Source organism: Squalius cephalus (genome assembly GCF_949319135.1).
Source record: "Squalius cephalus genome assembly, chromosome: 14".
NCBI classification, from domain to species: Eukaryota; Metazoa; Chordata; class Actinopteri; order Cypriniformes; family Leuciscidae; genus Squalius; species Squalius cephalus.
This window is the reverse complement of record NC_137135.1, coordinates 2,225,336-2,241,311: the sequence shown is the minus strand read 5'-3', so window position 1 is coordinate 2,241,311 and position 15,976 is coordinate 2,225,336. Positions and strand designations below refer to the sequence as shown.

General features: G+C 36.5%; 1 protein-coding gene across 2 annotated transcripts in view; it reads left to right on the top strand.

The window, feature by feature from the left end:
* The window catches only part of slc43a3b (solute carrier family 43 member 3b), a 36,288-nt gene extending 20,767 nt beyond the window's left edge, over positions 1 to 15,521 (top strand). Inside the window, exons 8-13 of one of the 2 annotated variants that reach the window (XM_079892773.1) lie at positions 849 to 992; positions 1,244 to 1,351; positions 3,642 to 3,828; positions 13,249 to 13,372; positions 15,109 to 15,262; positions 15,345 to 15,521. In XM_079892773.1, coding sequence (XP_079748899.1) covers positions 849 to 992; positions 1,244 to 1,351; positions 3,642 to 3,828; positions 13,249 to 13,372; positions 15,109 to 15,213 — 668 coding nt within the window. In that variant the 3' untranslated portion in view covers positions 15,214 to 15,262; positions 15,345 to 15,521. Of the gene's footprint in view, positions 1 to 848; positions 993 to 1,243; positions 1,352 to 3,641; positions 3,829 to 13,248; positions 13,373 to 15,108 lie in introns of both variants that reach the window. The other variant, XM_079892772.1, reaches the window with a different exon arrangement.
* Positions 15,522 to 15,976: the final 455 nt, after the last annotated feature.

Below are 15,976 nucleotides of genomic sequence, written 5' to 3'. Positions count from 1 at the left end.
TCCAGTGATCGTCAGAGCAAATTTTTGAGTAGCGAAAAAATGTAATTCTGTACTTTTCAAAATGGCCACTACTGCAATGACCACTATTGAATGGGTGGTGGCGCTATAGAGCTGGTCCTAGAGACCTCAAAGTTGGTAAGATTACTTGTCATTACCATTAGTACAAGTGTGCCAAATTTCATTATTTTCCTACTTATGGTTCATGAGGATGCCATAGAAGAAAAATAAGAAAACTAACAATTACAGTAGGGGCTACAGCAGCTTCAGTGCTTATATACAGGCACCAAAACACCATCCCATAATACAGTACCTGAAAAATTGTCACATTGTTTTTTGTGGCTGTTTTTTTATTTGCCATAAACTGTTTTATTCATGAACAATCAAGTCATGTGTTACTTTTAGTGATAACACTGTTGGTAACATTGGCATTACTGTTTTCTCCAGAGCGGCTATATGTATAAATGAACTAAATTAATAACGTTTTTACAACAAAAATGAAGCACACTGAGCTTACTTAAACTGGACTGTGACGCTACTTCCTTCTGGAAACAAACTGTGTTGCATTATTTTCCAGTTATCTCTGTAAAGCTGCTTTGAAACACTCTGTGTTGTGAAAAGTGCTGTATAAATGAAGGAGACTTGACGTGACTTTAGATGAACTTGCTCCTCAATGTCTTGGGGTTGGAGATTTTACATGTCACTTCCTGTCTAAGTGGGCATGACTTGATTAGAATAAGCTGCAGTGTGCATGCGACATTCAGATCCTCACCTGGCCACATTATTGTTTGTTTGATTGTGAAGTATATCTTGTGAAGAGTATTAACACTATGTGTGTATGTTTTTGTCAGAGCGTAGTTTCAAGAGCTGTTTCCTCTCCTGGTTCTTCTTGTGGCATATGCTGTGGCTTTCTGTGATGCAGCTGAGACACTACTTGTTCATCGGGACCTTAAACCCAATGCTGAATCATCTGGCCGGAGGAGAACCAAGCCTCGGTACACACACACACACACAAACACACACACACACACACACACACACACACACACACACACACACACACACACACACACACACACACACACACACACACACACACATACTGTATTATCCTTATGCCCTGCTCTGTCTGTGAATCAGGTGAATCCCTTTGAGCAGTATGTATAGATATAGGCATGCAGACAGGCTCCGGCTGCATCATGAGACTGAATGCTGTTTTCACTCAGTGTTCTTCTTGTTGTCTCAGTCAGCAGATATACGAATGCGTTCGCGTTCACTCAGCTGTGTGGGATCCTGTGCGCCCCCTGGAACGGCCTCATCATGGACCGACACAAGGGAAAGCAGAGAGAAGCAGGTCAGCACACACACATGCACACACACTTCTCTCATCTCTTTACAGGTATTCAGTGTACATATGAAAACATTGTAGGAAACACACTTTCTTGTCCAAAAATACCATTTGTTAATTTAAAGTTTCTAAACAAACTTTCTGATTTCTGATGTCAGTGAGACCTGTTTAAGGGATAGTTAATCTTAAACTTGTTTTTTTTTATTGAAATGAGAATATTAGATAGCAAAACTTCCCAAGGCAAAATTTTTAAGTGTAGTTCAAGTTGAAGCATTACAATTACTAAATGGAAATAAATAAACTAAAACTGAACTACTAATGATAAATCAAACTGAAATAGTACTTATAAAACACTAATAAAAATGACAAAAGCACATACAATTACTATATTTTATATTTTATAATATTTTAAACTATAATAGTTAATATTTAATTATAACTTTAATATAGATGAATAGATTAATTATGAATATTTGGATCAGTTAATCGGATTAACATGATGTAGCTAAATTAATATTACAATCAATTAATCAGTTCGTCCAGCAAACATTCAGTATTGATTATTTATGAATTCTAAAAAAAGGGTATTTTTCATGTACATTAGAGTGTGTAACAAGATCAATCGTTTAAGAGACATTAATCTGCAAGCAGAGAATAGCCGCGTTTCCACTGTCGGGCCAGTGCGAGCAGGGCTTTAATAGGGTCGTGTCGGGCTAATAGCCTCGGGTCTGGAGCGAAAGAAATCACTGGAAACTAGCCAGATTGCAAAACTAGCATGATAAAAGCGACTGTTTGCTAGCATTTTTGTTGTTTACTAAAGATTTCAAACCCAAGAATCGATGTTTTAACCAATAAGTGATACACTGATCATAATGAATTAATTTGTGTCAAGATTGCACATTAGTCACACAGAAATAAAGTGGTCACTGTTATTTCACAAAAGAAAGAGGACACACGTAACCTACTGATCAGTCGCGTCTGTTTCTGTTCATTTGTAGTCACATGACAGTATGTTTACATCACATCCAGAAAGAATAAACATTTCTACAAATATGCCACCACAAATACGACCTGAGGAGCTTATATTTTCAGTCAGAGAAACAGAGGAAGCTCCTGTAAAACCAGAGTTGCTTTCTTTTATGATTTGTCTGATTTCTTCTGTCATATTTACCATGTTTACTATGGTAGTGGTTAGTTGCATTGCAAGTATTTCTGCCTTATATGGTGATCAGAATCCGGAAGTTATTTCAAACACTTGCTACTGTATGAAAGTGAGTTTTGAGCTAAAATGATGTTAAAAGTCTTTAAGTATTGTGCACAAATTGTATTAACTAAATCATGAATCCATTTATACTCCAATTAGTAAACGAACTATGAGGAGGTGATGTCCACTAAAGTGTGAGTCGTTAAATGAGTATTAATTAGATGGAGACACGATATAGGTGGGGTTACATTAACCAGTAGTTCTCTCATAAAGCATGCATAAAACAAAATACAATGCAAGAGACACTATACATCATAACATAATAATAATCATACACACAATGTCCTGGGATGCACGTTCATCTATAGAAGAGCTTGTCTATAAATGAATGCAGAAGAGTCTGCTGTATGCGTCTTTACTATGGCCTGAGTTTAGAGCAAAGCTCTGCATTATTTCTTCTCCTGCCTGTTATTCGCAGTTTCGAGGGATGGTCCAACACACAGAACTATTACCATAGTTGTTGGGGAGAGTGGGTTAGCCGGATAGTTCATTAAATATGAAGAATAATTTCGGTGTCTGATTGGTCCAGCCATTACATAGTATATAAATATGATGCTAAAATAACACTGGTGCAAGGGTGTCCATAAAGAATTTAAGAGAAAACTAAAAAAATGTATACAGTTTGAATCACTATTTAATTAGTATTAGATATTGAAACATTTTGCTTGTTCAATAATAATATATCACCCAGTTATTTAATTAAAAAATGTAGTCACTTCATTACTCACACAGTATAAATAATTTTTTATGAGACATTTTGATAGCTGAAAATATGAATACAAAGTTCTGTCATGAAACGCTATATGTCGTGGGCATGTCGAGTTTGTACTGTAAGTTCTGTGCTTGCTCAGCGTAACAGATCTCTTCCACCAAGACCACACACATTAACATTGTCATATCCATTAGCATGCCAAACACTGAAAGTTTGGTTTGACTATATTCCTGTCACGACTACCCGCTTCTCTTTAACTTATGTTGTGAACACGGGCCTCAAACCACAGCCTTCTCGCTTCCCTTTACTGTGTTGTGCAGGCCAGAGTGAGCGGGAAGCAGACCTGAGGGCGGCCATCTTGTCCCTGTCTCTGACGGCGCTGCAGTGTGTGTTGTTCTCAGTGTGTGCCGCGACCCCTCTCCTTCCTCTACAGTACCTCACCTTCATCCTCCAAGTGCTCAACAGATCCTTCCTCTACGGGGGAAACGCTGCCTTCATCAGCATGGCGTGAGTCTTCTTCACATTAGAGGAACAGCTCCTCCTGTAATCATCATTTAATCATCATTTAATCACGCTCACGCCGTTCCCAACCTGGAGGACGTTCTGTCGTGTGTGGAGCACAGATATATCGGCTGCAGTTTCGAGAAAAGGAAAATCATACAGGGTTGGTAGTGGTTTGAGGGTGATTAAATATCAGCAGATCATTTTTGGATATTACTCTTGAGAAAAAGAAGCACACTTTAGCACACTTTAAAAAAGAAGATACTTAAGTTTGAACTGAATGTAATGTTTTTAGACACGGTGGGCCCTATTTTAACGATCTGAAACGCAAGTATCAAGCGCGAAACGCAAGTAACTTTGTGGGCGGGTCTCGGGCGCTGTTGCTATTATACCGACGGGATAAATGACTCTTGCGCCCGACGCAAATCTAAAATGTGTTGGTCTGAAGTCGCTTCATTACTCATAGGTGTGGTTTGGGCGTAATGTGAAATAAACCAATCAGAGCATCATCTCACATTCCCTTTAAGAGCAGGCGCGCTTGTTCCATGGCGGATTGCTATTATAACGGCGGATTTGCAGGAGCGGTTCACAGCCGAGGAGACCGACGTTCTCGTCAGGGCCGTAAAACACAGAGGAGTGACATTGGGGATGGAGAAACACACCCAGATTAGCTTCGGTTAAACAGGCGTATAATAATTTGGGTAAATGTGTAAACTAGATTTATGCCTATTTTTCACATCTTCATGGACACCACAATGATTTCCCTCGTGTGGTAATATTTTTCCTTGTAATAATGTATGGTTTTCTAAAAATGAAAACTGCTGCTTCTGTGTGTAGATGAGAGAAGCAAAGTGTGTGTGCGTTGTGCACACGCTACACTGATTATGGCCAAGCATGCACTCTTAAAATAGCATATGAATAACATGCGCAACGCGCCACTGACTTTAGACGAGGTTTCTCCTGGTCTGTGGCGGAATTGTTTTCTGAAACTGCAAAATAGCACCAGGGAACGTTTGCGCCGGAACACGCCTCCTCTTTTCGCTGAACCGCCCCCGGGAGCGCAAGTTCATTCCCTAATTTACCGACGTGCGTCTGTGGAGGGAAAAGTCCGCCGTGCGTCGGGTGAGAAATAGGAATGAAACATGCGTCGCTGTACAGTCAATTGCGCTGGGTGCAAGATAGGGCCCGGTATGTTAATTGTTATTAAAATGTATTATAGTTAAAAATGTTAATGCAATTTTTGACAAAAGGTTATTAAATATACTTTAAGGTAAAACTTTTCATTTGACATTATTACGGTCAGAGAATGTTTCCATAGAGTACTCACGAAGACGAAATAAGATGCAGAGAAACAGGCTTCACAAACACAACGTTAGACAGAGCAATGAACTCAGGAGACATGGGACTATAAAATATATAAATCCAGAATAAATACAGGACTAATGAGCCAATTAACAAGGTGAATGAGATGAATCACATGTGAAAACTTTCTTTACAAACACATACATGGCCTTTTATTTCACTATTGTTATATTATCTGCACGTTTAGTTTTAATATATATAAAAAAAAAATTATTTTCATGATTTGTTATCACAACTTTTTATCTTTAGTCAAATCAACTTAGATGATTAATGTGGTTCAGATAACATCATATTTTGAGTTACTGTTTATTAAATCAATCTCCTTTGTTGTATTAACTCAAATTCATTTCAACAAACTCAAAATTTTAAGGCAACCAGCTAACTTACTGTTTTAAGTTAAACAAACCGGTTTTTTTTTACAGTATGCATCCATAAGTAAAAGAAGAGAGTTGTTCAGTGTTTCAGGTTAGAGTTGTTCAATGTTGTTCAGTGTAAATGTGTTTCAGGTTTGAGTTGTTCAATGTTGTTCAGTGTAAATGTGTTTCAGGTTAGAGTTGTTCAGTGTTGTTCAGTGTAAATGTGTTTCAGGTTAGTGTTGTTCAATGTTGTTCAGTGTAAATGTGTTTCAGGTTAGAGTTGTTCAATGTTGTTCAGTGTAAATGTGTTTCAGGTTAGAGTTGTTCAATGTTGTTCAGTGTAAATGTGTTTCAGGTTAGTGTTGTTCAATGTTGTTCAGTGTAAATGTGTTTCAGGTTAGAGTTGTTCAATGTTGTTCAGTGTAAATGTGTTTCAGGTTAGAGTTGTTCAATGTTGTTCAGTGTAAATGTGTTTCAAGTTTGAGTTGTTCAATGTTGTTCAGTGTAAATGTGTTTCAGGTTAGTGTTGTTCAATGTTGTTCAGTGTAAATGTGTTTCAGGTTAGTGTTGTTCAATGTTGTTCAGTGTAAATGTGTTTCAGGTTAGAGTTGTTCAGGTTAGTGTTGTTCAATGTTGTTCAGTGTAAATGTGTTTCAGGTTAGAGTTGTTCAGTGTAAATGTGTTTCAGGTTAGTGTTGTTCAATGTTGTTCAGTGTAAATGTGTTTCAGGTTAGTGTTGTTCAATGTTGTTCAGTGTAAATGTGTTTCAGGTTTGAGTTGTTCAATGTTGTTCAGTGTAAATGTGTTTCAGGTTTGAGTTGTTCAATGTTGTTCAGTGTAAATATGTTTCAGGTTAGTGTTGTTCAATGTTGTTCAGTGTAAATGTGTTTCAGGTTTGAGTTGTTCAATGTTGTTCAGTGTAAATGTGTTTCAGGTTAGAGTTGTTCAATGTTGTTCAGTGTAAATGTGTTTCAAGTTTGAGTTGTTCAATGTTGTTCAGTGTAAATGTGTTTCAGGTTAGTGTTGTTCAATGTTGTTCAGTGTAAATGTGTTTCAGGTTAGTGTTGTTCAATGTTGTTCAGTGTAAATGTGTTTCAGGTTAGAGTTGTTCAGTGTAAATGTGTTTCAGGTTAGTGTTGTTCAATGTTGTTCAGTGTAAATGTGTTTCAGGTTAGTGTTGTTCAATGTTGTTCAGTGTAAATGTGTTTCAGGTTTGAGTTGTTCAATGTTGTTCAGTGTAAATGTGTTTCAGGTTTGAGTTGTTCAATGTTGTTCAGTGTAAATATGTTTCAGGTTAGTGTTGTTCAATGTTGTTCAGTGTAAATGTGTTTCAGGTTTGAGTTGTTCAATGTTGTTCAGTGTAAATGTGTTTCAGGTTTGAGTTGTTCAATGTTGTTCAGTGTAAATGTGTTTCAGGTTTGAGTTGTTCAATGTTGTTCAGTGTAAATGTGTTTCAGGTTAGTGTTGTTCAATGTTGTTCAGTGTAAATGTGTTTCAGGTTTGAGTTGTTCAATGTTGTTCAGTGTAAATGTGTTTCAGGTTTGAGTTGTTCAATGTTGTTCAGTGTAAATATGTTTCAGGTTAGTGTTGTTCAATGTTGTTCAGTGTAAATGTGTTTCAGGTTTGAGTTGTTCAATGTTGTTCAGTGTAAATGTGTTTCAGGTTAGTGTTGTTCAATGTTGTTCAGTGTAAATGTGTTTCAGGTTTGAGTTGTTCAATGTTGTTCAGTGTAAATATGTTTCAGGTTAGTGTTGTTCAATGTTGTTCAGTGTAAATGTGTTTCAGGTTTGAGTTGTTCAATGTTGTTCAGTGTAAATGTGTTTCAGGTTAGAGTTGTTCAATGTTGTTCAGTGTAAATATGTTTCAGGTTAGTGTTGTTCAATGTTGTTCAGTGTAAATGTGTTTCAGGTTAGTGTTGTTCAATGTTGTTCAGTGTAAATGTGTTTCAGGTTTGAGTTGTTCAATGTTGTTCAGTGTAAATGTGTTTCAGGTTAGTGTTGTTCAATGTTGTTCAGTGTAAATGTGTTTCAGGTTAGAGTTGTTCAATGTTGTTCAGTGTAAATGTGTTTCAGGTTAGTGTTGTTCAATGTTGTTCAGTGTAAATGTGTTTCAGGTTAGTGTTGTTCAATGTTGTTCAGTGTAAATGTGTTTCAGGTTTGAGTTGTTCAGTGTTGCTCAGTGTAAATGTGTTTCAGGTTTGAGTTATTCAGTGTAAATGTGTCTCAGGTTAGAGTTGTTCAGTGTTGTTCAGTGTAAATGTGTTTCAGGTTAGTGTTGTTCAATGTTGTTCAGTGTAAATGTGTTTCAGGTTAGAGTTGTTCAATGTTGTTCAGTGTAAATGTGTTTCAGGTTAGTGTTGTTCAATGTTGTTCAGTGTAAATGTGTTTCAGGTTAGTGTTGTTCAATGTTGTTCAGTGTAAATGTGTTTCAGGTTAGAGTTGTTCAATGTTGTTCAGTGTAAATGTGTTTCAGGTTTGAGTTGTTCAGTGTTGTTCAGTGTAAATGTGTTTCAGGTTAGTGTTGTTCAGTGTTGTTCAGTGTAAATGTGTTTCAGGTTAGAGTTGTTCAATGTTGTTCAGTGTAAATGTGTTTCAGGTTAGTGTTGTTCAATGTTGTTCAGTGTAAATGTGTTTCAGGTTAGAGTTGTTCAATGTTGTTCAGTGTAAATGTGTTTCAGGTTTGAGTTGTTCAGTGTTGTTCAGTGTAAATGTGTTTCAGGTTAGTGTTGTTCAGTGTTGTTCAGTGTAAATGTGTTTCAAGTTAGTGTTGTTCAATGTTGTTCAGTGTAAATGTGTTTCAGGTTAGTGTTGTTCAATGTTGTTCAGTGTAAATGTGTTTCAGGTTAGTGTTGTTCAATGTTGTTCAGTGTAAATGTGTTTCAAGTTAGTGTTGTTCAATGTTGTTCAGTGTAAATGTGTTTCAGGTTTGAGTTGTTCAATGTTGTTCAGTGTAAATGTGTTTCAGGTTAGAGTTGTTCAATGTTGTTCAGTGTAAATGTGTTTCAGGTTAGTGTTGTTCAATGTTGTTCAGTGTAAATGTGTTTCAGGTTAGTGTTGTTCAATGTTGTTCAGTGTAAATGTGTTTCAGGTTAGTGTTGTTCAATGTTGTTCAGTGTAAATGTGTTTCAGGTTAGTGTTGTTCAATGTTGCTCAGTGTAAATGTGTTTCAGGTTAGAGTTCTTCAATGTTGTTCAGTGTAAATGTGTTTCAGGTTAGTGTTGTTCAATGTTGTTCAGTGTAAATGTGTTTCAGGTTAGTGTTGTTCAATGTTGTTCAGTGTAAATGTGTTTCAGGTTAGTGTTGTTCAATGTTGTTCAGTGTAAATGTGTTTCAGGTTAGAGTTGTTCAGTGTAAATGTGTTTCAAGTTAGTGTTGTTCAATGTTGTTCAGTGTAAATGTGTTTCAGGTTAGAGTTGTTCAGTGTAAATGTGTTTCAAGTTAGTGTTGTTCAATGTTGTTCAGTGTAAATGTGTTTCAGGTTAGAGTTGTTCAGTGTAAATGTGTTTCAAGTTAGTGTTGTTCAATGTTGTTCAGTGTAAATGTGTTTCAGGTTAGAGTTGTTCAGTGTAAATGTGTTTCATGTTTGAGTTGTTCAGTGTTGCTCGGTGTAAATGTGTTTCAGGTTAGAGTTGTTCAATGTTGTTCAGTGTAAATGTGTTTCAGGTTAGAGTTGTTCAATGTTGTTCAGTGTAAATGTGTTTCAGGTTAGTGTTGTTCAATGTTGTTCAGTGTAAATGTGTTTCAGGTTAGTGTTGTTCAATGTTGTTCAGTGTAAATGTGTTTCAGGTTTGAGTTGTTCAGTGTTGTTCAGTGTAAATGTGTTTCAAGTTAGAGTTGTTCAGTGTTGTTCAGTGTAAATGTGTTTCAAGTTAGTGTTGTTCAATGTTGTTCAGTGTAAATGTGTTTCAGGTTAGTGTTGTTCAATGTTGTTCAGTGTAAATGTGTTTCAGGTTAGTGTTGTTCAATGTTGTTCAGTGTAAATGTGTCTCAGGTTAGAGTTGTTCAGTGTTGTTCAGTGTAAATGTGTTTCAAGTTAGTGTTGTTCAATGTTGTTCAGTGTAAATGTGTTTCAGGTTAGAGTTGTTCAATGTTGTTCAGTGTAAATGTGTTTCAAGTTAGTGTTGTTCAATGTTGTTCAGTGTAAATGTGTTTCAGGTTTGAGTTGTTCAGTGTTGTTCAGTGTAAATGTGTTTCAGGTTTGAGTTGTTCAGTGTAAATGTGTTTCATGTTTGAGTTGTTCAGTGTTGCTCGGTGTAAATGTGTTTCAGGTTAGAGTTGTTCAATGTTGTTCAGTGTAAATGTGTTTCAGGTTAGAGTTGTTCAATGTTGTTCAGTGTAAATGTGTTTCAGGTTAGTGTTGTTCAATGTTGTTCAGTGTAAATGTGTTTCAGGTTAGAGTTGTTCAATGTTGTTCAATGTTGTTCAGTGTAAATGTGTTTCAGGTTAGAGTTGTTCAATGTTGTTCAGTGTAAATGTGTTTCAAGTTAGTGTTGTTCAATGTTGTTCAGTGTAAATGTGTTTCAGGTTAGAGTTGTTCAATGTTGTTCAGTGTAAATGTGTTTCAGGTTAGAGTTGTTCAATGTTGTTCAGTGTAAATGTGTTTCAGGTTAGTGTTGTTCAATGTTGTTCAGTGTAAATGTGTTTCAGGTTAGTGTTGTTCAATGTTGTTCAGTGTAAATGTGTTTCAGGTTAGTGTTGTTCAATGTTGTTCAGTGTAAATGTGTTTCAGGTTAGTGTTGTTCAATGTTGTTCAGTGTAAATGTGTTTCAGGTTAGAGTTGTTCAATGTTGTTCAGTGTAAATGTGTTTCAAGTTAGAGTTGTTCAATGTTGTTCAGTGTAAATGTGTTTCAGGTTAGTGTTGTTCAATGTTGTTCAGTGTAAATGTGTTTCAGGTTAGTGTTGTTCAATGTTGTTCAGTGTAAATGTGTTTCAGGTTAGTGTTGTTCAATGTTGTTCAGTGTAAATGTGTTTCAGGTTAGAGTTGTTCAATGTTGTTCAGTGTAAATGTGTTTCAGGTTAGTGTTGTTCAATGTTGTTCAGTGTAAATGTGTTTCAGGTTAGTGTTGTTCAATGTTGTTCAGTGTAAATGTGTTTCAGGTTTGAGTTGTTCAGTGTAAATGTGTTTCAGGTTAGAGTTGTTCAATGTTGTTCAGTGTAAATGTGTTTCAGGTTTGAGTTGTTCAATGTTGTTCAGTGTAAATGTGTTTCAAGTTAGTGTTGTTCAATGTTGTTCAGTGTAAATGTGTTTCAGGTTAGTGTTGTTCAATGTTGTTCAGTGTAAATGTGTTTCAGGTTAGAGTTGTTCAGTGTTGTTCAGTGTAAATGTGTTTCAAGTTAGTGTTGTTCAATGTTGTTCAGTGTAAATGTGTTTCAAGTTAGTGTTGTTCAATGTTGTTCAGTGTAAATGTGTTTCAGGTTAGTGTTGTTCAATGTTGTTCAGTGTAAATGTGTTTCAGGTTAGAGTTGTTCAGTGTTGTTCAGTGTAAATGTGTTTCAAGTTAGTGTTGTTCAATGTTGTTCAGTGTAAATGTGTTTCAGGTTTGAGTTGTTCAATGTTGTTCAGTGTAAATGTGTTTCAGGTTAGAGTTGTTCAGTGTTGTTCAGTGTAAATGTGTTTCAAGTTAGTGTTCTTCAATGTTGTTCAGTGTAAATGTGTTTCAGGTTTGAGTTGTTCAGTGTTGTTCAGTGTAAATGTGTTTCAAGTTAGTGTTGTTCAGTGTTGTTCAGTGTAAATGTGTTTCAGGTTAGAGTTGTTCAATGTTGTTCAGTGTAAATGTGTTTCAGGTTTGTGTTGTTCAATGTTGTTCAGTGTAAATGTGTTTCAGGTTAGTGTTGTTCAATGTTGTTCAGTGTAAATGTGTTTCAGGTTTGTGTTGTTCAATGTTGTTCAGTGTAAATGTGTTTCAGGTTTGTGTTGTTCAATGTTGTTCAGTGTAAATGTGTTTCAAGTTAGAGTTGTTCAATGTTCAGTGTAAATGTGTTTCAGGTTTGTGTTGTTCAATGTTGTTCAGTGTAAATGTGTTTCAGGTTAGTGTTGTTCAATGTTGTTCAGTGTAAATGTGTTTCAGGTTAGAGTTGTTCAATGTTGTTCAGTGTAAATGTGTTTCAGGTTTGTGTTGTTCAATGTTGTTCAGTGTAAATGTGTTTCAGGTTAGTGTTGTTCAATGTTGTTCAGTGTAAATGTGTTTCAGGTTAGAGTTGTTCAATGTTGTTCAGTGTAAATGTGTTTCAGGTTAGTGTTGTTCAATGTTGTTCAGTGTAAATGTGTTTCAGGTTTGTGTTGTTCAATGTTGTTCAGTGTAAATGTGTTTCAGGTTTGTGTTGTTCAATGTTGTTCAGTGTAAATGTGTTTCAGGTTAGAGTTGTTCAATGTTGTTCAGTGTAAATGTGTTTCAGGTTTGAGTTGTTCAATGTTGTTCAGTGTAAATGTGTTTCAGGTTAGTGTTGTTCAATGTTGTTCAGTGTAAATGTGTTTCAGGTTTGTGTTGTTCAATGTTGTTCAGTGTAAATGTGTTTCAGGTTTGTGTTGTTCAATGTTGTTCAGTGTAAATGTGTTTCAAGTTAGAGTTGTTCAATGTTGTTCAGTGTAAATGTGTTTCAAGTTAGAGTTGTTCAATGTTGTTCAGTGTAAATGTGTTTCAGGTTAGTGTTGTTCAATGTTGTTCAGTGTAAATGTGTTTCAGGTTAGAGTTGTTCAGTGTTGTTCAGTGTAAATGTGTTTCAGGTTAGAGTTGTTCAATGTTGTTCAGTGTAAATGTGTTTCAGGTTAGTGTTGTTCAATGTTGTTCAGTGTAAATGTGTTTCAGGTTTGTGTTGTTCAATGTTGTTCAGTGTAAATGTGTTTCAAGTTAGAGTTGTTCAATGTTGTTCAGTGTAAATGTGTTTCAGGTTAGTGTTGTTCAATGTTGTTCAGTGTAAATGTGTTTCAAGTTAGAGTTGTTCAATGTTGTTCAGTGTAAATGTGTTTCAGGTTTGTGTTGTTCAATGTTGTTCAGTGTAAATGTGTTTCAGGTTTGTGTTGTTCAATGTTGTTCAGTGTAAATGTGTTTCAAGTTAGAGTTGTTCAATGTTGTTCAGTGTAAATGTGTTTCAGGTTAGAGTTGTTCAATGTTGTTCAGTGTAAATGTGTTTCAAGTTAGAGTTGTTCAATGTTGTTCAGTGTAAATGTGTTTCAGGTTAGTGTTGTTCAATGTTGTTCAGTGTAAATGTGTTTCAGGTTAGTGTTGTTCAATGTTGTTCAGTGTAAATGTGTTTCAGGTTTGTGTTGTTCAATGTTGTTCAGTGTAAATGTGTTTCAGGTTTGAGTTGTTCAATGTTGTTCAGTGTAAATGTGTTTCAGGTTTGTGTTGTTCAGTGTTGTTCAGTGTAAATATGTTTCAAGTTAGAGTTGTTCAATGTTGTTCAGTGTAAATGTGTTTCAGGTTTGAGTTGTTCAGTGTTGTTCAGTGTAAATGTGTTTCAAGTTAGAGTTGTTCAATGTTGTTCAGTGTAAATGTGTTTCAGGTTTGAGTTGTTCAGTGTTGCTCAGTGTAAATGTGTTTCAGGTTTGAGTTGTTCAATGTTGTTCAGTGTAAATGTGTTTCAGGTTTGAGTTGTTCAATGTTGTTCAGTGTAAATGTGTTTCAGGTTTGAGTTGTTCAGTGTTGTTCAGTGTAAATGTGTTTCAGGTTTGAGTTGTTCAGTGTTGCTCAGTGTAAATGTGTTCCAGGTTCCCGCCGGCACACTTTGGGAAGCTGTATGGAACAGTGATGGCTCTCTCCGCGGTGTTCTCACTGCTCCAGTATCCCTGCTTAGCTCTCATTAAAGGACCACTGGGTGGAGACCCTCTTTACGTAAGATCTCAACACTATCCACGCACGCATGTCCTGATCATGCTCTGATCTACAATGTTTCATGTGTAAAGGACTCTGTTGTCAACAGTTTAGATGTTTGAAGCAGAGCTCACACACTTTAAAACCATCAGCTTTCTATCGGCGAATCTGCAAGTTTAAGCCCGTTGTGAAATCAGCACGGTGAAATATTTCACCCTCACGCCAAAATTCCAGATCGCATCGATTCCTATTGAAACAACCTGTGAATATATCTGCAATAACATATGCTAACATAAACTACCCGACTGCTATTATAACCCTCCAGTGGAGATCATGTTGTGGCTTTGATAGCGAGCGGTTATTGCACAAAAACACACAGTATGTTTTACCAATGGGTTTATTTTATTTCAGCGGCTTAATGCTTTCCTTGAAACTTGTTTTTCCAACATTAGCCACATCACCTCTGCCAAATACTTCTTGAAGGGAAAGGTGGGAGGCAGCCTCAAGATAACATACAGCTGTTGATCTTTAGAAAATCTCTCAGCATTTGTTTGGCAGATGTAGATTCAGCATTTTTGTCATTTTTCTGAGGTTTTGAAACTTCTGTTGTGTTCAAGTTTCATCAGTCAAACAGCCGTCTAGATAAAAAACATAAGAACTGTATATTTAAAGGGGTCCTTTTCTGCTTTTCTCCATGTTCATCTGTCTTTAGTGTGTGTAATGTTCCTGTTTGATCATGAAAAAGCTCCAGCGTACGTGAACGAATACGTCACAATATTCCTCATTTAAATAATTAATCCACAGAATAAAGGGGCGGGGCCTGGTTGAGTTAGTTAGTAGTGTGTTGAAACTGGCTGTAATGGAAATGGGCGGGATATTTCCCAAACACACTCGACCAATCACAACACACTGCTCCAGCAGACCAATCAGAGCACAGTGTGCTTTTCAGAAGGAGGGGCTTCATAGAGACAGGAACTAAACAGGATTGTGTTTCCCAAAAGCATCGGTAGTCAACTATAGTCGCAAGTTCCGACGGTATCATCAAGATAAATATATATTTTTTGCGAGATATTAAGTCGCATTTGCGCGTTATAAAGTCAGAATTGAAAGAGAAAAAGTTAGAACTGCGAGTTTATATCTCTCAATTCTGACTTTATATCTCGCAATTCTGACTTTATATCTCGCAATTCTGAGAAATAAAGTCAGAACTTGCAATTTGCTCTAGTAAGTAAGAACGAGCTTATGATTAAAATTGGAAATAAAGCAAAATAACTGAGAAAAATGAGAAATAGTCCTCAGATGTCATATCCGTAATTTATACCAAAACATCTAGCATTAATTCAATCTTAAACAGGTTCATTAACAGTAGTTATTACTCCACCACCTGCGTGACATCATTAACCAACGCGGTTAAACGACCAATTTGCAACAATATAGTTTCGGGAAACAGTCGTGACTAGCTCGTTGATTTCTTCAACGCTGCATCAGTACTATGGTAGTGAAGCAGCGAGTTACGGCGTTGTACGGGAAACACACACCTGAGCGTTACTGACAGACTGGGAAGAGAGGAGCTGCAACAATGGAGAATATGAGGAAAATAATCAACATTCAATCAGGAAAACCTGTCCTAGTAGAGCCTGAAACATCATCAAGACTGTAAAAGGCCATAACTGATCCTCTTTAAAGCATTTCTGCCATTAAAGAAAGCTCTTGTTTCAGAGTAACAGCGCTGACTGAACTGTCATTGATTTCTCCAGGTGAACATCGCTCTGACTGTTCTGAGTCTCCTGGCCTTCATCAACCCTGTGTATGTTTACCTGTACTGTCGGGATCTGGCGGCCCAGAGAACCGCTTCACACTGAAGGGAACATCAACCTGACCTCTGACCTTTACAACTGCTTTCTGTTACTGGTTAGTTTTTATTTACAAAACTTCAGGAAACGACGTATAATGGAAATAAATGTGACTAAGCTTTGAGTGTCCCGTTCTGCAGATGTGAGTAATCTGTGCCGAACACATCAGGAAACCTCCACCCTCTTCACTCACTTATCATGTGTATTACTGTTGGATCTAGCAGTGTGATCATGCACATTCACACAGAATATTATACACTGTAAGAAAAAATCTGCAGAAAGACTGAAGAGATACCGCTAATTTTCTGCCAGGTTGTTTACTGACATTTAACCCTAAAACACAATACAATGCAATGTGTACTGTAATTCAAAACAGTGGCAAAACACCTGTGAAAAAAGAAACATTCCTTCATAATAACATCCCAACTAACAAAAATATATTCTAAGAACATTTAGCTAACACTCCCATTAAGTCACATTATTTCTTAATGTTTTTTGCATGTTCTAAAACCGTTTTTTTCTTGGTTATGTGAACGTTAAGGGGACCTTCCATTGTATCGTTCTTCAGTCATTATGGGAATGTTACTGTTGAATGTTCTCTGTATTGTCAACATTCAAAAATGTTGAATTTTTAATTTTAAATTTAAATTTTTTTGCTAATGTTTTGAGAACAAATGACAATCTATTCATTGTTACTGGAAGGATGTTCTTAAGTTTAAGAGAACCTTGCCAGAGCGCTCTGTTAGCTGGTATAGAACATTATGACCTATTT